General features: G+C 30.2%; 3 protein-coding genes and 1 non-coding gene across 4 annotated transcripts; 2 read left to right on the top strand and 2 right to left on the bottom strand.

Annotated features, from left to right (window-relative positions):
* Positions 1-7607: 7607 nt before the first annotated feature.
* TRNAN-GUU (transfer RNA asparagine (anticodon GUU)) lies at positions 7608-7681 on the top strand. The gene has a single exon. It is a non-coding gene; the product is annotated as a tRNA-Asn (tRNA).
* Positions 7682-8442: 761 nt separating this feature from the next.
* LOC124839684 (peptide chain release factor PrfB3, chloroplastic) lies at positions 8443-14666 on the bottom strand. The gene is made up of 6 exons (XM_088096951.1): positions 14300-14666; positions 12967-13184; positions 12165-12365; positions 11366-11578; positions 10328-10508; positions 8443-8958 (listed from the first exon to the last, which is right to left on the bottom strand). The coding sequence occupies exons 1-6, from the start codon at positions 14493-14495 to the stop codon at positions 8678-8680; spliced, it is 1290 nt and encodes a 429-aa protein (XP_087953077.1). The 5' UTR covers positions 14496-14666; the 3' UTR covers positions 8443-8677.
* A 4476-nt stretch (positions 14667-19142) lies between these two features.
* LOC148194067 (putative F-box protein At5g04010) lies at positions 19143-19984 on the bottom strand. Its single transcript, XM_088097798.1, has one exon. It carries the CDS (start codon positions 19907-19909, stop codon positions 19172-19174), a length of 738 nt encoding a protein of 245 aa, XP_087953924.1. The 5' UTR covers positions 19910-19984; the 3' UTR covers positions 19143-19171.
* Positions 19985-24738: 4754 nt separating this feature from the next.
* LOC124839682 (protein GAST1-like) lies at positions 24739-25595 on the top strand. The gene is made up of 4 exons (XM_047315581.2): positions 24739-24897; positions 24990-25082; positions 25154-25193; positions 25297-25595. Exons 1-4 carry the CDS (start codon positions 24829-24831, stop codon positions 25476-25478), a joined length of 384 nt encoding a protein of 127 aa, XP_047171537.1. The 5' UTR covers positions 24739-24828; the 3' UTR covers positions 25479-25595.
* The last annotated feature ends 1234 nt before the right edge of the window (positions 25596-26829 follow it).

Below are 26829 nucleotides of genomic sequence, written 5' to 3'. Positions count from 1 at the left end.
CTCAAATTCAGTGTTCATATATTAAAATAATATATTTTTTTCACTTTTAAGAACTAAAATAAACTACTTTTTGAAATATGAGAAATTATCATAAATTTCAGAACTAAAAACGTGACAAAGCAATTCTAAATAATATATAAATACTTTGTATATATAGAAAAAATAACGACAATATAATTAGATAGCTACCATTGTTAGATTAATAAAAAAAATTGGCATATAGATGTTTAAATGGATATCAAACTATTTTAATAATTTTATTTATATAATTTTATGTATAGAAAAATGATTTGTTGGTAAATATTTCTAAAACATAATCCTTCTATATTTCTTATATAATATTATAAGAAAATTTATTATTATTAAAAAAATTTATAAGTAACGTAATAATTATAGACAAAAAAATAATTTTAGAAATTAAGTTGAGGTAATTATTACAGTAGAGTTTTGTTTGTGGCTAAATTTATTCACTGTGTTAACTTCATATTATTTTGTGGAGGTAAATTATCTACAAAATAATCATTTGCTAATGACATTCTTCAAATTATGTCATATTGATACAATAAACATGGTAAAAAATCTCCATTTGGATGACAAAAGTAATCCACCATTAAGAGATAATTGATTAAATGAAAAGAAAAACATACTTATTGATATCAAGGTTCAAACATAAAAATGTATGCACCATCAAAATATGACTACTTCAAGGTGCATAACTTTGCAAAGAGAAAAAAAAAATGAGGGATAATGTAATAGTATATATGGGATTTCATCAAGGTAAAAATAACAAACTCATTTTACTCACTACAAAATACGAGTTGTTTAATATGGAGGATGAAACATGTTGAATATGTTTAAAATTATGTGTCTTGATTAAATATTGTGTGCTTGCTTAGATGGTGGAGACCATAGGTAATTATGTTGTGCACATTAAAGAATCTAAACACTTTATCAATCAAAAAGCTTAGGATACTTAAAAGTTTAAGAGTTCAAATTGTAACAAGAAAGAACACTCAAGAGGGATAAATACATACTTAAAACACATAAATACATGAGAACGCTTTTTCAAAGGCTTTAAAGCTTATAAGCCATCACACAAGGAAGACTTAGATGATGAAAATGAAATATAATTTATCTCAAAGAAAATCCATAATAATGTTAATTTTTATCATTAAATTTAGTCATGCTACCTTAATAGAATAAACTCTTCTTTAAATGTTAAGTTACTTAGTTCCCCTTTTGATATTTTCTTTTTGTAAGTAATTGGATTTTGATTTCTCTCATCTAATTGTACCACTAATTCCCATTATTTATTGTTTAACAATTGGCACCAGGTCATGTTCAAAAGAAATAAAAACAAACATGTCCTTAAACCACAATCCTTTGTTTCGTTTTTTATTTTGTGCTTAAATAATAAATTGTAAAACCTATGTTTATAACCATTATCCTATCATGTTTAGCCTAACAAGCACACGTAGTATGGATAAATAAACATGTGTTTTTGCATATGTTTTTTTGTCTAATAAGCTTTTGCTTGGACAAATGATAAATCATATTTCATCTTAGAGATGATAAGCATTAAACATTTATGGTACACGTTGAAGACTTATAAACACTTACTCTCTTTATGTAGAAATTGTTTGATTCTTTATTTTTCTTAAGAGGATCTTGCAATGATATGCTTACATAATATTTCTTGAATAGTGTGCTTAAATTGTGTTTACACAAACAACTTTTTTAAAAAGACAAAATTTTAGTGCCACATAGTCAACCAACTACAACAAGTCATGTGTGTTTTCAATAAGGAGGGAGAAGTTACCTTCCTAAGTTTGATAAGTCATGTTGTGTATCAAAGAAGTTGCACAAAGAAGTTATATGCATTTAATGGTTCATGAAGAACATTTAATGCATCCATGTGCTTGAATGTGGCTAGATGAAAGTCGATAAAGAAAAAAGGATCATAACCTCACAAAGACTCAAAAAAGTTTCATAATGATTCTTTTCTTCTGAACTCTGTATATAGAAGTTTTGAAGATGAAAAAAGGATTGATTTTTTTTAATGATAAAGCATATGTGTGAGCAAGAACATTGAGTGTGTTCAAAGCAACCTAAAAAAATGTTTATCATCTTGTATTTGTCTTAGATAAGAATTATTATAATCCAAATAATTCTCAAATATAAGGCATAAGTGACTACGATTTAATGAATGTTCAAGTCTTAGCTAATAATGACTACGTTCTAAAGAATATTCATATTTAGTTAGGATTGGTTGTGTTCCAAAAAATACTTGTGTTTAACTAAAAGTGGTTCAGTTTAAACAATATTTATATCATGCAACGATATGCCTTATTGAAACTTGATCAGGTTTATCAAGAATTGGATGTGTATATGCATATTTCAGAAGAATGGATATAAAAATACTTTGCATATAAATCTCTTCATCCTTTTTAGCTTTTATATTGTATATTATTATCTACAACTAACTTAAAGAAGATATTTTTTGTGAAGTTATGCCTGATGAGCTTTATAAAATGCATCGCTCAAGAAAAAACAACATTAAACTTCGTCTATTTATGTTTATCCAAACAAAGATTTACATAGTTTTTAAAAATATTAAAAACAAAATTCAACCATTTCTTTTATGGTGGCTTTGGTTACTATAGAGCCGTCAAAATGGGTCGAAACCCGTGAGCCAACCCGGCTCACCACGGGTTTGAGCCGGGTTGGGTTGAAAAAAAATGTCAAATTTTTTATGCGAGCCAATTTTGACCTGGCTCACTAAGAACCCGGCTCACATGGGTTGAACCCGTGGTGGGTCGGGTTGGCTCACCAATCCACCTATTTTTTTTTTAATTAAATCAAATTAATTAAATTAATTATTTAAATTCTATTTTTTTTTATTAAAATTAAATTAATTAAATTAAGTATTCAAAATGTATAACTTTTACTTAGTAATATATAGTTTTTTCACAAATTAAATTAAGTAGGAATATATCATTTCTTTTATCTTGTTTTTAGACCTATCTACAAGCATGACAGTTTTATCTTGTGCTATATATTTTTGTTACCGGCTATATGTAATTCCGTATGTCTTATTAAACTAAATTGGCAAAATTTTATGCTTGATAGCTTAAAATATATGTAACAATATATTTCTTTTGTTTCATTTTCTTTTATATTAATTGATCCAATTATTACTGTTTCAATTTGATCGATCAAAGTAACATGTTATAAGAATCTCGGAAGAAGAGAGTGAAAAAGAAGTTAATTAAGTGAGCCAATGAGCCAACCCGTTTAACCCACCAACCCGTGGTGGGTCGGGTCGGGTTCGAATTTTTTCGGCTCGCTAATAAATGAGCCGGGTTGGGTTGGCTCACTAAGTGACCAACCCGTGGTGGGTCGGGTTGGGTCGGGCCGGGTTACCCGTTTTGACAGCTCTAGGTTACTAGATGCACATAGGGGTGGGCAAATTGAATTGTACTAAACTATATTGTTAAAAACTGTATTGAACCCAAAAATAGTTCACTTGAACTGAACTAAACTAAAAAGTAGTTCAGATGAATTGAACTGAACTACTTTTTATCCTACCAAATTGCACTGCACTGAACTCAAATGAATTGAACTAAACTATAGTGTAAACTGAACTGCTTTGTTAACTACACTAAATTTAACTCATAAAGTTTAAGTTTTCAATACAAAATCAAATCATAACAGATCACAATATGGGCTGCCTTTTCAGCTTGCTCCAGCTGCGTCACCCGTCCAAAAAAGGTCAGCAACTGATTCACAAACTGTCAACAACTAACAAAATCCCAAATGTAAAACATATCTTTCAAATAACCTATTGTCCAAAGACTAATCCAAATATGAATTTCCAAAAACTCTGCATAAATATGGATCCTACATTGGATATACTTTTACAACATCTTATGGTTTATTATGTGGTAAGGTAAGTAATATTAGACCAATTAGGATGTAATAGAGAAATCAAGAAAAATGACCAGACTTGTATGCTTACGATCAACTATGATCTAATGTGCTTAGTTTTCTTTCAAGCACATCAACAAACATGTAGAGATCATAAATTTGAGAAAAATCAACCCAATGCAAATGATGAGTCAACTCCCAAGAGAAAAAGATAGCAAAAATGGCAACAAAATTCTGCTCCACGAAGAATCTTATGGTGGCAACGAAGTACTTAAACGGATGCAGAAGAAGCTCCAACAAAACCCCTAGAAGATGGCTAGGGTCGAGCAGCAGAGGGCTAATCGGGGAAGAGAGGAGAAGGGATGGGTGGCGGCGGAGAGGAAGAGGTCGACAACGGCAAAAAAGTTGTGACAGTGATAATTGAATATGAATTATGATGGAGAAAGAAATTGAGCAAAGAAAATAAGACAAAAAGTTAACGCAATTAACTGAACTGAAATTATTTAAAATTCAGTTTTTTTAAACTGAACCAAAGAATAGTTTAATTAGTTATTAGTATACACCAGTTTAATTTTTTTAAGTATAATATAGTATAGATAACTATAGTTTAGTACAGTTTGGTAAATTATGTCCAGCCCTAGATGCACACTAGTATCAATTATAAGAGAAGTTTAGTACCAATATCTTGAATCTTTTATAAACTTTGTGATATTACTATGAGTTATGATATATATACAAGTGTTGCTAAGATGTCACCTTGACCCCAACATACAATGAGAATAAGGGAAGGGGATATTGCTAAGACGTCACCTTGACCCCAACATTAAATGAGAATAAGGAAAGGGGATAGCATAGAGAAAGCAAAGATGTTATGTTAATAAGTACACCACATGACATACCATTTCATATGTCCCATCCATTATTTTTTAAATATCCACCCTTCCCTGTACACATTAGTTGCAACCCTCACTATACTTTTGTTNTTTATGAAATTATCTTCATCTATCGGTGGTTTTCGCGTCGAAAGCTTTGGCGAAGTTCGTCGCAGGTGAAGCACGTGTTGAGGTTAGTATATTGTGGTTTTTCGAGAATGTTGCATGGTTAGTATATCGTTGTTACTTTTAATGTGGTCCCCCATGTTTGAAGTGGTGATGTGGTCCCCCATGTTTGAAGTTCTGTCGGAGTGTGTTTTTGAAGCATGTTCTGTTAAAGTTGTGTTGCAATGTGGTCCCCATCTTTGTTTCTTGTGCTTTTAATTTTGTTTAAGTTTTGTTGTTATTGGTGTTAGTGTGTATAATTGAAGCATGTTTTGTTAAACGTTTTATGTACATAAGTCATACACTTTCTCTGTTGTGGTTTTATAGGATAAACATTGATATAATTTGAAATCATTTTAGTTGTCGTTGGCCTTGTTATTATTTTATAGGATAAATATTGTTATTGTGTTGAACATGGAGGATCATTTTGAAGTTGTTTTCCACCATGGAGGGAAGTTCTTGAATGATGGGCCACTTAAGTATGAGGAGAAAAGTACAACTTTGTCTTTTGACCCAGACATGTGGAGCTACTTCCTTGCTTGCCTCGATTCTTCATAGTTTTGGCAGTTCTCATCACAGATCTCTGTCTACAGTGGCAAATCGGTGAAGAAACTATAGGGTTTTCCTTCCGCCTGCATGTCGACGAAGAGCAAGAGTACTCCTTCGGCATCCTCTTCCAAGAAGAATGACTACAACCTTGATCACCACCAGACCCACCCCCCTCGCAAATAATACTGAACCAACACCCTTCGAAGAAGAACGAGTACAAGACCCTTTTCGCACCCTTTTCAATTAGGGATTTTGAGCTTCAGCTGAGGGATTTAATGAAATCCAAACAAAGTTTATGTCCCACGTGCTTGTCAAAGTAAAAAATTATTTAAGTCCACCTATTAAACTATTTATGTGCCACGTGTTTTCAAATGTCACCTCACCTAGCCACCAGACAACAATTTTGATGTCGTTCACAGAATTTAACGACACCGACTTATTACTTCAGTTTTTCATAATTAGGGACCAAATTGAGCTACTTCAAAATACAGGGATCTACTTGACACAAAACTGCACAAATAGGGACCTCCGCATCAGTTAAACCTATTATTTAAAGACCAAACATTGAAAGAATTACTATTTCAAACACGAGGAAATGGAAAAATGGTAGCACATGAAGTGTTGAATACAAAACATTGGGTGAGAAACCTCTATTAACATACCTGGGAATAACAATTTCAATTAATATCACTTAAAAATAATTTCACCAGTCAATTAACAAAATTGTTTGATAAAGAAAATTATGAATAATTATAAATGAGAAGCAAGGTTGAAACAAACAACAGCAAAAAAAGAGACAAAAAACTATTTCCACATTTTTTGTGATTTGAATGGATTGGGAGTTTGTTGACTATCTCAAAAACCAATTACACATTATTGTGTGTTTTTGGATATTCCCTCATATCTTAACGAATAAAGAGACAAAAAAGATGTTCTTTTATCTTCGACAAAAGTTGAATATAAAACATTGATTAGTACCTGTTGTGAGTTGACTTGATTACAATCATTGTTGAAAGATTTGTGGACATTACTTCATAAACCGACATTACTATATTATGGCAATAAAACAACCTTACACATTGCACCTCATCTAGTATTTCATGAAAGTTCTAAACACACAAGATGAATTGTCACTTATTTGTGATAAGATTCAAAATGGTTCAATCGCAACTAAAGATATACCTTTAATTGAATAACTTGTCAATGTGTTTGTAAAATACTAAAAAATGAAAGTTTTCTCTATGAAGTGCAAGTTGAGAGTTTTTTTATGACTTTTCAATCTAAGAAAAAGTGTTAGAAAATTAATTATATTCCAAGATTATTGAGAGAAAATATTATTATAATTATCTTTACTAGAATAACTTATTTGTAGGAATATTCTTGTAGTATTATACGAACATAATAATGTAACTATAAGGATAAAATAACATAATTATAAATATTCTCCCTAAATACTCTGTCTTATATATATTTATGATATTTTCATTCAATTATACACAAGACATAATTAATTTTATTTGTGTTCTTTGTGTAGAGTTAGTTTATATATAAATATTTTTTTAAATTTTCTCATTAATTTTTTTTTACTTTTTAAAAATAAAACTAAATTATGAAAAAATTTATTTTAAAAAATACTTATAGAAAATTGTATCCACGATCCTCTAATCCAAAATCATTCATTAAAAAGAAAGTCCTTTATCTACTATTAGCATAATTGTTCTAATCTGAAATCACTTGTCTACAAATAAATTAGACATATATGCTAGTTTATCTAAAAGGTGCTTCAGCAATGCATTAAACTATTTTGTTTCATGTGTTTGCTTGTAACAAAATATCTCTATTATCAAATTAAAATTCAACATTAAATCACAGTTTTAAAAATAAATTCAAACAAGTTAAGCAGATGAATTTATGTCTTCACCGAAGTTTTGTTTTAACAGATTACTTATTCCACATATGATTAAAATTAATTTCTTAAATTAAAAGCTTAATGAATAAAACTATATTTTAAAATTAAACAGTTTAAAGGGGTAAAGTTCAATGAGATAAGAATAATTATATAATTTCTACTAAGTTTCGCATGCTTTCAACGAAGCTGGAATAGCTCAGTTGGTTAGAGCGTGTGGCTGTTAACCACAAGGTCGGAGGTTCAAGCCCTCCTTCTAGCGTTCTGAAATTTTTTCATGCTACTTTTTATTATTCATTTTATGCTGTCTTTTTTTTTTCTTTTATTACTCATATTATGCATTTTTTTTATTCTTTTTAAGCCTCTTTATTTTACTCAGACAATTTTCAACCCTCCATTTTTGTTAAAAAAAAATTTAATATATTACCAGTGATTATTTTTGGTCTTCTAACTTTATTATTTGTAGTCCATATTCAATATTCAATAATCCATTTTATCAAAACGAAATTGCTTCAATAAATATTCCTTAATTAATTGTTTCAAATTTCTTCATTTTTCGAATATCATTTTCCCATATTAAGTTCTATGCTTGCACCCTTTCACCTTTTTCATTTCCATTGTACTCTTGCTTCAAAAACTCTCAAATTTCATGAGCTGTTTTATGTGTCATTATACTTATCAACATAGTGGATGATACTGTAGCAAATAGGGTTGTAGTTGCTTTGTCTTTATCTGCTTCCTCTCTTTGTGGGTTTTGATTGAGGAGAACGATACTTTGACATCAAAAATTCACTTTTTCTTCAGATCATTTTACCTTTATAGTGAATTTTCAAATGTTTTTCTTTTAATCTAAACAGCCATTGGATATGATAGACTTAAAACTTTGTCCACACCTTCAACAACTTCTCATAGCTAACAAACATCATAGTAGGCTTCCATTCTAACAACCACAGTGATAATGTTTACTTTGAAACATAACCAATAAACCTCCTAAAAATTAATTCAAATCACATATATTTAGGATGCCAGAAAACCAAATTATAAAATGTTTAGAATATAATGCAATTTACATTCAACTTATTAACAAATCTGTCAATATAGACCAAAATGGATGAACTGATACATTTTTGCCTCATGAAATCAAGGGATTGAAGTAAATCCTGATAATTTTGCAGGACTGAAAAAGTGAACATTTTCACAACAATTGCAATAGCAAAATTGATCACATGGTGTGGTGTATGAAATATGGATTCAGACCTTATGACATGGCTCTGCTATTAATATGAGCTGCAATAAGGGTTCCAATATTCCCCTCAAGAACATAGTTCAGGTCTGGCATCTCAATGCCTGTCTTTACATCATGTACTAACTTGTACGGATGAAAAACGTACCTCCTAGTTTCTTCTTGCCATGGACTCACAATGTTGTCCTTCTGTATACTTTTTATGCTTGCAACTTCTTGTTCCCTTGCTATCACTAGAAGTTTGGCTTTAAGTCTGTTTAGTGCTTTCATCTTATTTGCAAAGTGACTTCTCTCACCTCCACAAAGAAACCACAAAATGTAATCAAGTAAAATCTCCATTTACATGCTTATCAAATTTTTCAATTTGAAAGTAAGGGAAACTGATTTGGTAGTAATTTAGTTCTACCAGTATTGGAATGTGGTCAAAAAGCAAATAATGAGTGAACAAAATTAATTTCTATCTACATTAAAGTCATTAGGAATTCTGTTAAATTATGCTTAAGATGCAGCAAAGCATCTGTTATGCTTCTTTTCTTTCACTTCTATTTCATATATCTAAAATACACAATTACCATGTCCACGTGAAGCATAATAAACTTTTGTAAACTATGACCTCTTTTATAACAGAGTAATCAAGACCAGGACAAGTTTAAAATCATTGAAAAAAATACAAAAACAACATCAGTTAGAACTTATAATTTAAACATTGTTTGATAGGAACTGTTTAGCACAACAAAAAAGGCAGAAAAAAGCAAAAAGAAAGAAAATCCTGAGACTTCCAAATCAGATTGAGACATATAGATGTGAAGTGACCAGATGTCATAATAGTATGAACTATGTGGCACACAAGATACTGGTTCGTAGACTTTACCAATCTTTCACAATACTAGTTTAATATGAGAAAGGTATATTAGTTTTCTCTTTCAATTTTCAGCTATCGACAGCTTTTTCCATCCTTCATGAGTTATGGTCTGGTAATGGTAACTAACCAAGTAAGGCCAAAATGAAGAACTTCTCCCGCAATTAAAGTACCTATGATAACTATGCTTAAAATTCACTTCTTTACATGGTATTAGAATCATGGGTTCAAGCCTATTCTAAAGAAATTCGTTGCTTGTTGAACCTATCGTGCTTATAGTATATAAGTGGGTACAAACCTCACCTTACAAGCTGGTTTTGTAGGATTAAATTAGATATAAACTGATTTTAATATTTGTTTCTCTTTAACATAGCAAAGAGAGCAAGAAACCACATTGTAGTAGGGTGAGTTTTATGCTAACAATTTCTCCTAAAAAATATTAGTGTAGCAAGCAATTCTCTGCACATTATATGCATAGTTAAATATGAGACCATGTGGCTCTATCAGTTCCCAACTTTTAATCATGAATGTTGGCGTGTAACCTTATTTGATAAGGTGTTAATCCTAGTAAGATAAAGGAAAGACCCAACAAAAAAACAGGTCAAAGGAGTATGTTTGTTTATGTAGAAATCTTCAGTAGACTAACATATCGTCAAAAGCCAAAAAAAGGAGAAAAAATAGCACAACCTATAGGACATATTGCAATTTCATTATCATATTCTGGAACATACTTGAATATATATAATGATAGAAGAAAAGGAACTAAAACTGCGAAGCAAACATCTGAAACACAAACATATGCATACCAGAGGATTGGACACTTATGCCAGTAGGTAGATGCTGAATGTAAACTGAAAGATCTGTTTGTCTCTTGTTTTCCCCTTGAATAGACGGAGATGAGATAATCAAATCTTCAGAATTAATTTCAAGATCACAAGCATTATTCTCAAAGAACATGGGAATAACATCTACAGTTGCTGAGCAAGCCTGCAAATTGTTTAATTAGCAAACATAATTACTTCATCAAATTCCAATAATTATTTCATAATATATATAAGTTCATTCCATGATTGTTCTAATATAGCCCAGTTCACTATAGTAATCATCGGTCAATCCTCATCATAGAAACTCAAGAAAGGTCACAGTGATCACAACTTTGGTATACTTTCCTTGATATTTCATCAAATCCAGAATCCAACATGAATTTTTACAAGCCTTTTGAAATGCTGTTTCCACAATATATTACATAGTTATAATGTATAGATATAGCATAATATAATATCTTCTACTACGCATGGATAATTATGATTATTTCGGTGTATTATGTTAAAAATTTATATTGATAGTTTTTCCTATAGTGTATTAAAAGGTTTAAAGAATAATTCTGATGTATTATTTCAAAGAGTAGAGTATCATATATATATATATATATATATATATATATATATATATATATATATATATATATATATATATATATATATATATATAAGGATCCTATAATTCTTCATCTTATTAAAGGAATGACAGATGCATAAATTATAATAAAATCTAAATTATAACTAACACACTATTTGATTGTCAAATATCCGTTAATAGAATATTTGACATATCTTAACAGTTCATACATGCGCAATAAACCTAATGGTGATGTCTATGTAAAGTATTCATAGAATTAGAATCATTATGAAGTGGAGTAGGGATTAATACTCTGTAAAGGGAATTAGAAGAATTTTCTTCTCAAAAAGAGTTTTTCTATAATGTAATTCAATATGCAATAAACAAAGTATACAAGAAAGGAAATTCAGTTTGCAATTACATAGGAAGAACGGAAATGTTCAAACCTCGAGCGGAGAAGATTCATTTGAAGAACCTCTTATCAAGTTGTGAGCTCCTTTTTCCCCTGAAAGATAACCATATGCACACTCAAACTCAAACTCTATAGTTGCAGAATTCATTCCTCCATTCTTGGACAGACACTTGTCAACAATCCTTCCTTCATAACCTTGTCTTTTAGCCCATCCAAGATACATACTTAGGAGCTGTTCTGCCCAGAGCTTGATTTACACAAAAAGTAGGCCAAGGACAACAGAAATAATTTACATAAATAGTTTAAGAAAAAAAAAAACTAGAACATAAAGCAAACAATCAGAAACTGTTTTACAAAGTGTAGATGAAATATGTGTTTATTATATGTACAACACTGAAAAAATTGGTTATTCTTCACATGAGTGAGGTTTTGCCAAATAACCACAAGTCTACTTAAACGAAACTTATTTGTACTCATTACTGCTCCAAGAATGAAGCAATACTAAAACTTTGACACTAGAAACTTTAATATTTTAAATTGAAAGAACCAGATTTGCAGATGAAATTTCATTTCCATAGAAATAAGTAGGAACTTGGCAAGTTCAAAATTCTACTTCTTTGCAAGAGGTAAACGAAAAATGATATTTAACATCCTTATGCTTCCAAACTATATACATTTATATTTCAAAACAACTGCTGGACTGAAGAATCAATTTTAGAATGCATCATAATCAGAATTAAGTTTTACTAATATAATAGCATACAATAACCAGATTCATAAGTTATAGTTTAAAAAACACAATCATGTTGAAGTTCAAACATTACATATCAAACCTTTGGATGGATGTCATCAAGTGAAGCTTTTATAACCAAGCATGCTCCGGCCATATCAAATGGACCATTAAGAAGCTTAGAAATCTCATACTGATCTAGAATATCACTAACACCCAATGATGCTTCATAGGCTTGTTTATAAAGCCCATAATCAATAGCATTCATCTCAGCCAACTGATTGATCAACTTTGCTTCCTCTACCTGGAGGACAAACAACAAGGAATCGTATTTTTTCAAATAAGAAAAAATAAAATAAACTAGCATGGCCTATTTTATTTGTTTTAGTGGTGTTAGCAAAGGTGTATTTTGAGCCGTATGACCAGGAAAGCCACAATTTTCAACTGTTAGCAAATTCTGGCCAACCTTCGCAAAATAGTGATTTCCCAAGTTATACATATGGTATATCATTTTAAGAAGTATGGTGGATCTAAGGCAGAAAGAGGATTAACTATACAACAGAAGTTTACAGTAGCTAGAGCTTAGAGGTAATATAATTCTGGTTTAATGAAAGATGCCACGCACAAACACAGGGCAATCTTTGAGCTTTACAGAACAGTGGTCGGAGTAAAGATCATAATCAAAATTATGTTCTAAATAGAAGTGTTCTTTGGACATTTCTTTTTCCAGTGTAATTGCTGCATTTCATTTTATTTTTCTGTTAGGGTATCAAAGTCCCCACATACCATTAGTTAAATGGCCTACACAATTATTATTTCATACCAAACCAATCAAAATTTATATAGAATTGAAGACAAATAATACTGTGAAAATTCAAATGAAACTGATGGAAACAGACCATCACCTTGTATTTCATGTCCTTTAAGGAATCAACTACCTTGGCACTGTTAGCCAACTTGACAAGGACATCATTGGACTTGGCTGGATCATCCCACATATCAAAATCACGCACCATTTCTTCCTGTTTAATCTTAGTTGCTTCTTCAATTTCCAAGGCTGTCGAAGTGAATGTTTCAGCGCGAAGAACTGCATCTTCAATTTTCCTTTTTAGAGAAAACAAACCTGATCATATTTGAATGGTTATTATGACTGATGAAGATAATAAGTGAAAGAAGTACTAGTCACCTGCAGCTAATATAACAGACTATCCTATTGTGAATCATTATGTTATATCCACTTCACTTAAAAGATTTGCAGAAGAGTCATTAAACTATCAAGAATCTTCAATCAGCTTAAAATTTGCTCTGAGGGTTGACGACAAAGAAGAAATCAAACGAATATTTCTACATGATAAAAGTCACATTCATGGCATCAAATTTAGAAAGGTGAAAACAGATATGCACGATCCATTAAGAATAATGGATGCAATGCAACTAACTAGCATGAAGTATATATGATAACTACAGAGAGAAACATTCTTCAAACAAAGTCTTAATTGACAGAGATAACATTTATTACATAAAAAGAAAACAAAATCATCCCAAAGTGTTCCATTTAAGTAAATCGAAGCATTACCCCTTAACCATTGCCCATAAGGCATGGGTAACCAGCTATACCCTTGTAGATAATGAAAAAGTTTTTGCAGTTTCTCTATTTTTATCATACCATGTAACCCAACTACTCAGTTATCTAAACAGGTTACATGGTAAGAGGTATCCCAGAGACATTTTCCATAATCAGATGAGTGGATCTTTTATCACACAGGCACTGTTCTTTAGCTCTTATCTGCATGTTCTGTTGAAATTAGATACACAAAAAGGTATTGAACCTAACAAGCTTGAAACTCCACTATCTGTGACATCTGTTAAAACATCTATTGGAAATCACAATCATGTTATCATCATAAAAATCTTGTATCAACATACCAACCACCACCCCAAAATAAAAAGGTTCCAGACTGAAAACGCACTTCGTCAAATTCAAATTAAGGGTGATATTTTTTCTAAGACTTGTATCCAAGAATACCTCTTCAAGCCTCACTCCTCGACTTTCCACCATCCCATTTCACCTCTACAAGCAAAAGGGCAATCAAACATAAACAGTAACAAGAGCCACATCCACAATGATTGAACCGCCAAAGGTACTTTATCACAGACAAAAAACAACATAAGCATAAACCAAAAGCAGTCAGAACAAGTTCTAAAACACACAAAAAAAGATAGCATTTTGAAACAGACCCACTTGATTGTAGATGTCCTTGTTATTAGCCATGGAACTATTACAAGCTCTAATACTGAGAGAACATTGAAACAGGTGAACATTCGGCTTTTTCTTTCCCAGAGAAGAGCGCCATTTAGAGCTGAAAGAAGATGAAACTTCATGAACCGTTCTTGTGGGACAAGCATGTTCAGACATCATAGTAGCCATAACCATTGAACGGATGAAGATGGGAAAAAAATGTAAAAAGGTGAAGAAGGCCTTGTTTTGTTTTCCGGTGAAGTGAATGGTGCTATGTTCGAAAGTTCCCACGACCGTTTTTTTGTTGTGAAAGGAGCAAAACTGAAGCGACAGTAACTTTGTTCCACATATTGCCTTATCTTGAAAGCGGAAATCAATTTGATGCGCTGTGAAATAAGACAAGTGCACTACTTCACACCCACAACAGTTTCGCGTTTATATATTAATAGATTTTCATTTACATAAGTAATTTTGTCACACATCCTAGATAAAATAATTAGTTTAGTCACCATTCTAAAAATATTATTAATGTGACAAATTAATCTTCGTTTTTAATGATTTTTTTTTCCATTCAATACAAAATACAATTTATTAAATATTTTATCTTTTATAGCAAATAAGGATATAAATATAATCTTTAAGAAAGTTGACATACATAATCTTTAAACAACTTTGTACAAGTTTGTTACAAACCTTAGGGTGCTCATAGATATACATGTCAATTCAAGGATGCACATGGTAGAAATATGAAAAAGAATATTGAATTATGTATTAAAATATTTTGTAGTTTTTCAAAATAATAGCATGCGACGAAAATTAATAAAATAATGTTTTAAAGTTGATAAACCTACTGTCAATACTTTTACAACCTTCTTAATACGGAGGCGTATTTTAAGTGGATAAATTCACTTAATAAATGTTTTAAAATAATCAAATTTTTAATGTTAAAATAATTTAATGATATAAATATAATTTCATAAATACGTTTTATTATCTAAAATATTTATCATTTTTCTTACTCATTCTTCGAGTTTTTTCTTTCTTTTCTCTAATATTTTTGACGATCAAGAAGTGTCTAGGAGATCACAACAATAAGTTCTCCATTCTCTACTTGTTTCTCTTATAGAGTAAGTAAGTTTTTACTTATTTTTCCTTAATTCTTAGTTTAAGACACATGTATCTAAAATTTCTCGCATATGTCACTTGATATATTTTTCTATCTCTTTGTTGATAAGTGGTCCTAAGTATTTATTCTTATCAAAATTTCATGATTTGTAGGCAATTCTAGAGTTCTTTGAGCTGAGACAGGGATAATGTTCTTCACAGAGCTTTTGTAGCTTTCCAAATAGGCAAGGGAAGCTAACCTTGTCTTCAATTTTAATCTAGAAACTTTGAGTTTAGGTCATGATTTTTGTGTAATGAAACTACGTTTAATTTAATGAGTTGTTATGATGTGAAATGGTTTTGATCATTGAATAAGCTATTAATAAAGATTTGGTATTTTGTATGATGACGTGTTTATTGATCTATGGTGGTTTTTTATGAATGATGGTATGAATGACTTGTACTTGGTAGGTTGTTGTGTTGGAGTATAATTTCAATGATGAAAAATGATTTGTTTTGAGGTTAGTGAATAGATAGATCTTATGTTTGGTTTCTGGTCAAATAGGAGGCTTTGATAGGTGAAATTTTGAATTACAGGTTGAATGGGAAAATTTGAGGTTTAAAGTTTATTGTATGGTTATTTTAAACTTGTTTAGATATTTAGTTAAGCTAAATTTGAGGTAGAATGAGTTAATGGTTGGTAGGTTAAGTTTTATTCTAGTTTTGGGTCATGGTTAAAGATTTTAACTAGTGAAAATATAAAGTGAAGGTTTTGTGAAGAAAGTGAGGGTTCAGGGTCTGATTTTTGTCAATTGTTACGTGTTTGGAGATTAAAATTAATAAATTGTTATGAGAAATGAGTAGGATTGAGTTATGAGTTATGAGTGGAGTTTTAGTTGCAGTGAGTTAGGAATTCATGGTAAAATAAGTTTAATGAGGTTTGAGTTCGGTCATACACACTTGAATAGGTCAATTTAGGTTTAAAATACTAAATGAAAGTTGTAGATGTTTGTGGAGGTGTATAAGTTAGGATATGTGAGGTTTAGGGAGTGTAGGCTCTCCATAATTGGTGTTCTACATAATTCTACAGGCTCGTTAAGCGAGTAACGCTCTTTGTTTCTGCATTTGTAGAGTGAGCCATGGGGCTGAGTGAGTTAGTTTGGGGGGAAATATGGATGTAGCAGTAGTTGAGCAAGACTTCTCGTTAGGTGACAAGAACTCTCTATTTTGCTATTCGCAAAGTGAATGGTGGCTCGGTGAACGAGTGGGGTGTTTTCGCTAGGCGAGGCATGCATTGAGCGACTTGTTTAGAATGTGATTGGAAGCTTACTTTCTTTTAATTTCTTGTAATTATTAACTATATTATGGACTGAAGTTGGTCTACAAGTAATTATTGAATTGTATGATTTTATATATATGATGTTAAGTATGCAATTGAGGTCTGGGTGCACAAGAATTTCAAGGGTGAAATTCTTAGTGGTGGTTTCAAGTAAAGTGATGTATTGATGTAGAGACTCAGCTTGGAAGTTATTTTGATGCTTCAATAATCACTACATATAAGATAGAAAAGGGGATATGTGATGAGAAGTAGTAGGAAATTTTAGTCTATGATCTTGTGTTCTTTATCCATAGGTGGTAAACGAATTAGCCTTGTGTGGTAGTTGTTCCACCACTACAAGTGCTAAAACTTGTCATAGTCTTACATCAATACATATATCCGAATGATTGAGTTTAGATTCATAGTATGTTTAAGATGTTTATTTAACTATTGTATGAAATTTGACGTGTGACAAATCCTAACGGTGTATGTTTTTGTTTCTTTTTAATACTAGTTTATCCTTTTGTGTGTTTATTGTTTGTTTGTGTATGTTGGTTTTCTTTTTCTTGATTGATGTGAGGAGAGGGTGATAATATCTTTATAGAGCATACAATGATGCATATGTTTAGTAAAGTAGTTAGCTATTATAATTTTTATTTTCGAAAACCTTATGTAAATTTTTATTTTCGAAAACCTTATGTAAATAAAACATTTTATTTACTTTGGAATTGTATATAAAATATTAAACTTATAGTTATTTTTAGTTTTAGAATAATTGTATGATATTATTTTATATTCTTTAACTTAAATTGTTCTATTATATTAATTTTATTAATATTTATACTATACATATCACTTATATTACATAAGTCATATTACATAAAATTCCACTCTTAATATTAAACAGATTAACATTATGATGTAAGTATTATTTTGAATATTAATCACTCTTAATTGTACACTTTTTGAAGTACAATCACTTTTAACTAATATTAAATATTATCTAGATACCAATTCTAACTAAATCAATAATTTACAAAGAAAAAGATAAAAAAAAAAGGTATTTAAGAATACAAACAAATGCTGTTTCAAAAAACAAACTATTTTACTCCAAAATTTTATGAATTTGAGCATTGTAATATATACTCATTAGTTTTATTATTGAACTAAAATAAGTAATGAAAATATAGACTTAATAATGAATAATATATATAACATTAAGGTCCATTACTTTTTTTCTTTCCTTTATGGATCTCACTTTATCCCATATTTTCTATGATATCTTTTATTGCTTCTTTGATCTACTAATTCTCCATAAATCAACTATCCTTTATTATTCCTATTATTCGTCAATTTTTCCTTTATCAATATCTAATTTGAATATTTTTCTTCTATCTTTAAAGTAAAATGGTAATAATGAGCACCGTATTAAAATATCTACAAAACATTTATAGATAAATCACTGGATTCCAATTTCTTGTAGTATTAATTTTTTGGAATCTTAGAACATTTTCTCAATAGGAAAATGATACTTGAACAACCATTTTTGACAACATTTAGACACGCGCACACGTGTCTAAATTTGAGTGATCCAATTAAAAAAATTAAATGAAAATGGACCACTCAAATTTAGACACGTATGCGCGTGTCTAAATGTGTCATTTTCCTTCTCAATATCATGCAAAAGTCAATATTTAAGGTTCTTGAAAATACAATTGCTGATTTTTTTTCTCGTCTTCCGATGGAGGATTTATGCAATCCCTATAATCAAGGTATTTTTCGGAAAACACGAGCTTCGTAATTATCTCACTTTATTTCTTTTTTTTATTAGCAATATATTGTTGCTCAGAGTAATTTACATTTTTTTATAATTTCTTTTTTAATAACTTTTAGCCTTTTTTGAGAAGCTACTCGAAGTAACCTTTTTAAGACGCTAACTTATGTTTTTCTAAACAATCTCTTTATACCTTTTTATTTTATCTTATACATATTTGTTATATTTCAGTATTAATTTTAAAAGTAAGGCAATTTATATCTTTATTTGATTTATAAAAAATATATTAATACATTTATATTAAAAAATAAAAATTGAAACTAATTAAAAATAGTATACTTTTTAACCGAAACCATCTAGCAATGCTATTAATTGCTATTAATGGATGCAAAGTTTTTGGTTTAGAATTTATTTTACATTTAAATAAATTGCAAGCAAAACATACATGGTTAGTCACAAACTCCCGTAAACTTTTTAGACATACCCCATAAACAATCTCGAACTCTTTTACAATTTAATATAAAAATTAAAATTCTTACAATTTAGTTTAAAAATATAAGCTTTATAAATTAATATAAAATTTACGCATTAAGATTTCCTAATCTTAAAATTTTTCAGAGAATTAAAAGTGCAATGTTTTCAGAGGTTAAGAAAATTTATACATTGTTGAGAAATTTATGTTACATGATTAGTGAGAAGAAAATGTTGGAAATACCTAAGTCCATCTTCAACACTAACATACCTCCAATCGACAACCCTCAAAATCCCCACACCAACTTCTTCCACCCTCACTCCATTCCCACCCTCCTCTTCACACATCCCCACTTTCAAATCCCCCACCAACGCACTCGCCACCGCGACGGAGCAGCACCCCGGCGCCGGAAGCTCCTCCCAGAACCACCCCTCTCCACCACCCACCAGCCTCACCTTCCCCTCGCGCTCCACCGCCGTGAAAACCCCTCCCCACCCTTTCAGCACCACGTTCCACGTCACCCTCACCTCCTCCTCCCCCTCCTTCAAAACCACGCCGCCGTCACACCCCACTCCAAAGCGAAACACCCCCGCCGTCTCCATGCACAATGTCTCACCCGCTCTCACGCCGGAAGCCACAACACCATCGCGGGTGGAGACGGAGACGGAAAAGACAAGGTCCTCGAGCGAGAGACTCGGCTTCGGGGGCCTCTGGCTGCGGCGAGCGGCAGCCGCGTGGCCCATCACGAAAAGGCGCCGGTAGGCGACGGCAGAGGAAAGGTTGGCCAGAGAGGGAAATTGGGTAGTCAAGAGAGGCTTCCAAACGTGATCGGATGACATGGAAGAGAACCATGACTTTGACACGCAAGAAGCTATGGTTAGGGTTTTGGGGTCAAGGTAGGTGGCTACGAGAATGAGAGCTTCCCATGGTGGTGGTGACATTCTCGTACTGTAGCAAAACTTTGTTTCCCTTAAGGTTTGCTTCGGAGTTACAGTGAGATGAAGATGATAATGATTTGTGTCGTTTTGAGGTTTCTGGGCATCGTGTTTAAATTGTTTGGAAAACGAGGTGGTGGAGGAGACACGTGGAGTAAGGGTGTCGTTTGCATGGCTATGAAATGCCACGTTAGATTGGATGGTGAAAGGTGAAGCCTGCCTTTGTTATGGCACGTGCTAGGTTTTATTTAGAACATTCTTGCCACATTTATTATTTTTTAGGTGTGAAATTAAATTGAAGAAGCACTTTATAAAGAAACTAATAAATTTTACTTTATATTTAAATGCGTTCAAATGTCATTTTTAATTAATATTTTATTTATTACATTAATTTGAGACATAAATTATGTAATAATATTTTCACTTAATTTAATATCCCATTAATAGCAACATTTTAGTTAATGTAATCGGAGAAATAATGGGTATAATATAAAGTCATATACTCGATTTTTTGAATAATTATTTTTTAAAATTTATATCAAAATTTTACATCACATATATATAAAAAGGAACGAGTGAGCATTACTTTGATATCTATGTTTTTCTTATCCTTATTAGGGAACAATAGTGAGTCTCGTTTTAAACTTAGTGACAAGAAAAATTATGTTTAGGAAATATTTTTTAAATGGAAGAAGTCATTTAAATACACCATTTTTTAAAAATAAAATTCAAGTCATTTACGACTTCGGTGTTTTTATAATATTTTAAAAATTAAATTAGCAATTGAATTGACAGAGTTATGGAGTAAATATGTTGTTGACAGAATTAATGGATTAGTTGAATTCATGGACTATTTGAAATAGTGGGTTAGTTGAATAGTATAGGAAGGAAATGATAAACTTTAATTATAATAAACGGTTTGGAGTTTTTTAAGGTTAAAAAGAGTTGTTTAATGTTGCTAAAATAAGTTTGCTAAAATTGAAAATAAATATGGATATCAAACAAATATCTAATCTATTATTATTATTATTATTATTATTATTATTATAAACAATTATCTCACTTTTTTTTCACCAATCTTCGTATAACACTAATGAAAGTTGAACATGGCTAAGTGAAATATTAACAAATATGAATTCTTTCTAAAATTGGTCTATCAAATGCACTTGTTAAAGTTATAGCTTTTTAACATGCAAGAGTTTATATAAAACATGGACGTTTAGTTTATTTGACATGTAAAAGCTTCCTTTAATAGACGTTTTACATTGAACCATTGAACTTGTGTATTGTAATTTTTGTTCTTCTGAAACTCCTCTATTTTTTCGGGTATACAATCTTATAGTTAGTCTATTGTATTAGAATCATCCTTTGAATGAGTTTCAATTCAACTTTTTACATGTGTTGTGTTAACTATGATCGTACCTATGATTTGAAGCTATTTGAGTCTCACAATTCTTAAATTTGAGTGTATGTCTTTTTCAAGACCTTATAATGATCACGGTTTATTGTTAATTTTTTCTTGCGTCTCAAAAATTTTGTTCTCATAAAGTGTCTAGCATTTTGAACATGTTAAGTCTTAAACTTAAGAACTACATCTTATTTTTGTAATGTCTTGCTTTTAAAGAATGAATTTGTAGATACCAAAGTTTTATGAAAAGAATAAATCTTCTTTAAAGCAATAAAGAGATTGTAAGAAGAAAGGGCAAAAACATGATGATCTTCATTAGGTTTATGTGATTATACCAATAGCTTGATTTTTTTTTTAAAGCATACATACATACATATATATATATATATATATATATATATATATATATATATATATATATATATATATATATATGTGAAAGGGGGAGTGCAGTTAATAATTATGGGGTGTAGAAAGGGGGAAGTCCCATTTGTTTTAAGGGACTAAGACTTCGAAGCCCAATAGTAAATAATTTCAGAATTCTAATAAATTTTAGCGTGGAGTAAAATTAGATTATCAGGTTTCATGGGTAGAAAAAAGGAGGTGCAGGAAGAAATAGCCCCCAGGGTCACTCCACTTCTTATCTTACCAATACTTTTTCTCAAAAATTACTTTTGTATTGTTATTTGAACAATTATAAGATGTAGCTTTGTAAGATTTCATACACTCTCTACCTTAATTAACATGTTACGTAAATAAACAATTGTGTTATATAAAAGTAATGCCACATCTTTTACTCCGATGATATCGGATATAGTGTATACCGAACGGTTATCACCACTACAACAGTGGTCAACCAGGTCAACTAGGATGAATGGTTTTTGGGTCAGTGTTTAAGTTATCGAGCCAAGGGTCCAACAAAAGATAAAATAAGCAAAGGAATAATCAAGAATATCTGATTGAAGATTTGATTAAAGACATTGATAAAGCCGTTTATGAGTAACTAACCGGATGTCCAGGTAAAGTTATTTTTATTTGGCTTATAAAACACTTATAAATACAATGACAAGGCTAAAGGCCAAGTACGTTCAACTGAGACTCCTCTACGTTCTACTTACGTCCGATCAGACTTAAATACTAAATTGTGATAAACAGTTGCTTTATCAATATCTTTAATCAGATTTTCAATAAGATATTCTTGATTATTCCTTTGATTATTTTATCTTCCGCTGGACCCTTGGCCCAATAACTTAAACACTGGCCCAAAAATCATTCGTCCTGGTTGACTTTAGGTAGTCTGATTGACCATTATTGTGATAGTAAACAAACGGTTAACAATTAATAACTGTTTGATATACACTATATTCAATACAATAACTTTTCTTAAAACAAAGTTGTTCAAAACCACCTTAGTAAGTAACTACATTGAAGATCAACTTAATAAAAACTCATTATTTTTCTGTATTTTTTTTATCATATCTTAATATATCATTCATATATTTCACCATTTTTGTTTCATGTAGACATGAGGGGTTGAGAAAACATTTTTCCATGAATAATAATATGTTGATACATATTACCATTCATTTGACATCATTTGACATATATTATAAATATAAAATAGTTATAAAAAGATGAATTTTTATTTTTATAAGAAAAATGAAAAATAATATTAAATATGAATGTAACAAATTTGTATTTAAAATTATCATTATTTTTTTTTTCGAAATTAACGATTTGAGGATATACCTTGCAATGTGATCTCTTCCTACTACAAATGGCGTGAGAATTTTGATAGTATACATTATTAGCAAAAGCATCCAAATTTAAGTAAAAACCCTAAAAAATCGACACATACAAACAAATGGTTCTTCACGAGACCAATCCAACACAACAAATTGAATACTCCTCTTTGTGTGGTTGAGACATCTCACTCTCTCTTCCACTTGTCCTATTTGGGAATTTTGTAATGCACATATTAAGAAATACTTAATTTCATTATGAGTTGTTAATTAAAAAGCAGCTATGATTTGTTTTAGGTTATTTTGAGAAAGAAAAGTTTTTTTTTTTTATGAATAATTAAGGAGTAAGAAAGAAAAAGAAGAATAATGCATGAAAGGGTTCACGGGCATTCAGTGATTAGAAGGATTCCCAAACTTGTTTCTTTCTAAAAATAAGACAAGATAAAGAAATGCTGAGATCGTATTGTATGCTGTTTTTTTCTTCTTCTATCGCTTTCTATGTGCACATCTCACAATCTATCATTCACATGCATCCATCATATTCTTTAATCTTTCTTTCAATTTTCTACTTTCATATAGTAAAATCTCCTCACTTAAACTTTCTATCTTTTAAAAAAGATTAAAATATAAACCTCATTAGTATTTTAGAAGAAAGTTCACTTTTTTTTTATGTGGGTAAATAATCTTTAAAGATTATTTATTTTACAAATCAGCATCTGTTATATATTATACTTCAATTTAAATTTTTAGTTAAAAAATGTAATATTTCATATTTTCCAATCTTAAAGTAGTGATTTTTTATTCTATATTTTAAAGGTGTCTAACCCTTCATTTGGAACAAATAATAAAGAATAAAAAATTATATATGAGTTCCAAAAGTTCTTATGTCACATAAATATTCCCTAATGATTCCATGCTATAATAATATAAGGACACGTTCCAAAGTTTCTCTAACACATGTCTCTCTTTCAACCACCAACATGTTCTATTTCCATTTCCACATTCATGGGGACAGTAACATACTGTTATAGAAAGGTTGAAAAAGTTTTATATAAATATATATATATATTCTCTAGAGAATTCAAAATTATCACTACTATCACTTGGATTATAATTTCTTTTCACAAAAATAAGTACATTTTCAGAGTTTTTTTTATATATTAAATAATATTATCAGAATCTACTTGTTAACCTCGGTGAATGCTTATATTTATTCTTACGTTGTGAATGAGTTATTTTCCAAGCATCACAAAAACCCTTCATTTCGGTTATCAAGGAACTGAAAATGTAACATCACGTACTATACTAAAACTCTCATTATTTCTAACTTATAATAGACAAACTAAACTCTTCAATATTCATATATTAACCACTTTTACTGCAAATTAGATGAAAATTAGATACATGTTTTATTTTTTAAATTTAAGAAAATTTAACAGAACATTGTGATAATATTAACTGAGAGTAAAGAATGATAGTTACGAGTAGAGACAAATTCAGCATATGATTGAGAACGATATAACGTGTTGTGATAAGAAAGAGGAGGTGTGAGAAGAGCCAATTTAATATGCTATGTTGTAGAATCTGCAGTGGTCATAATGAAAAAAAAATGGCTGTTTCTTCGCTACCATTTGCATCAAATTTCAGGTAAAAAAAGGGACAAAGTCTCACCCAATTTCCCATATAAGTACCCAACTCTGCTCTACTTGGAAACCATTCTTCACATAACACAACTTCCCTCTGTGTCTGAAGGAGTGTCGCAGTGAGTCAGCAATATGCCTACAAACCTAACCATCCTTCTCTTTTGCCTGCTTCCAATGCTTCTTCTTTTCAAGGAGACTCATGTAAGATAACATCTTCAAGGTTTATGCATTCTTTTTTCCACCAGACAGAATCATTATGTTTGTGTAGCATAAACTAACGTTGTCATCTTCAGGCTAAGACTGTTGTTGCTACTACTACCACTGACTCTCCAACTCCAGCACCAGCACCAGCACCAGCACCAGCACAAGAACCTCAGCCTAACAAGGTAACAAAACAACCGTGTTTTTATTTTTTTTTACTTTCATGTGTTGATTTTGTCCTTGTTTTCTTATTCAGTCACAGCATGGGAGCACTGAAGGCAGTCTTCAACCACAAGGTATGAATGAATGATGGATATATATGTTGTATATATATATATATATATATATATATATAAGATTGGTATATAATAAAGAAAATGAATGATGAAATTATTACAGAATGTGGTCCTCGTTGTGCGGAGAGATGTTCAAAGACACAGTACAAGAAACCGTGTTTGTTCTTCTGCCAGAAGTGTTGTGCCAAATGTCTGTGTGTTCCCCCTGGAACCTATGGCAACAAGGAAGTATGTCCCTGCTACAACAACTGGAAGACCAAAAGGGGAGGACCCAAATGCCCTTGAATCTTCAAACTTTCACAATCTTAGATTTCTTTCGATCGATCTTAAAACGAAGTCAAGTTAACCAAAATCTGTATTACACAGCCTATGTATTTCAATCAATATTTCAAATTAACTTCCCTTTCACTTTGCAAATGGACCTTCAAATGATATAAGGAATACTAAAATACTCGTAAAACATGCATGCGAGTAATTTCTATGAGACAAAATCTTAATTGAAATTTTTAACTCTTTAAACTCAAGTTGATTTAGACTTGTAACACTTTCGAATCATGGATCTGATATAAAAGGAAGAGAGAACGGTGAATACATTTTTCAAAGTCATAAGTTTAAGAATATAATTTTAGAAAGATGGATTTTTATAAGAAAACGAGGAGTAAAATATTTCATTTTCTATTTATGATCTTATAAAATAAATTTAATTAAAATTTTAATTTTTATAAAACTTCTATTTTTTGTCCTACAACTTATAAAAACAAAATCTTACCATATTTGTTTATAGCTTTAAAATTTTTGGATATATTTTTAAAGGAAAAATAAATTATAATGATTATCTAAACACTCACCACATGAACGAATTCAATTACTCTTTTTCGGGAAAAGCACCTTAACTTTAATTAATTTTTATGTGTTGAATAGTTAATTTTAATTTATAAAAAAAAGTTAAAATTGAGTAAAGTTAAATTAAGTTTTTTTTTTTTTCGAAAAAAAGCCACTAAATTTATTCTCCTCATAGACAAGTTTTACTATTCATTGTAGTAGTCCGAGATTACACATAACTTTACCCAAAATTATATTAAGATTTTATATCATTATAATTTATATAATTCATACCAATGAGCAGTTAATATTTTCATCACTGCTAGATATCCAAATTGAAAAAAAAAATTCTTAGAATTATCAATATGTAAAATTAGTCAATGATAATATATTTAATTATTGGCTAAACATATCAAACACATTCAAGTATTTAAAGTGATTCTTTTATATTTTTTATTGTTTTTATTTTTGCATTATATTATAAAACTTTTTAAAAATATATATTTTTTTTCATAATTTAAACTAAAAAAAATAAAGGAGAAAAATTTAAGTAAATAAACTTAATCCACCAAATTTGGATAGGAAGAAGTTATGTATAATTTCTTTATATTATTTGCATATTTTTATCAATTATTTTATAATATTTGTTTAGATTGTTTATAAATTATTGTTAAGACAATGTATAAGATACTTTTAACTAGTTCATTTATTCTTGAAACTATATCAAGATATACAATTCAAAATTAAAAACAATTTTAGATTAATTTGTGATTGCACTTTGATACATAGAAGAAATATAACGACGACTATGTAA

This window comes from Vigna umbellata, chromosome 8 (assembly GCF_029865625.1).
Source record: "Vigna umbellata cultivar VRB3 chromosome 8, Vumbellata_1.0, whole genome shotgun sequence".
Taxonomy (NCBI): domain Eukaryota; kingdom Viridiplantae; phylum Streptophyta; class Magnoliopsida; order Fabales; family Fabaceae; genus Vigna; species Vigna umbellata.
This window is presented reverse-complemented; position numbering and strand designations above follow the sequence as displayed.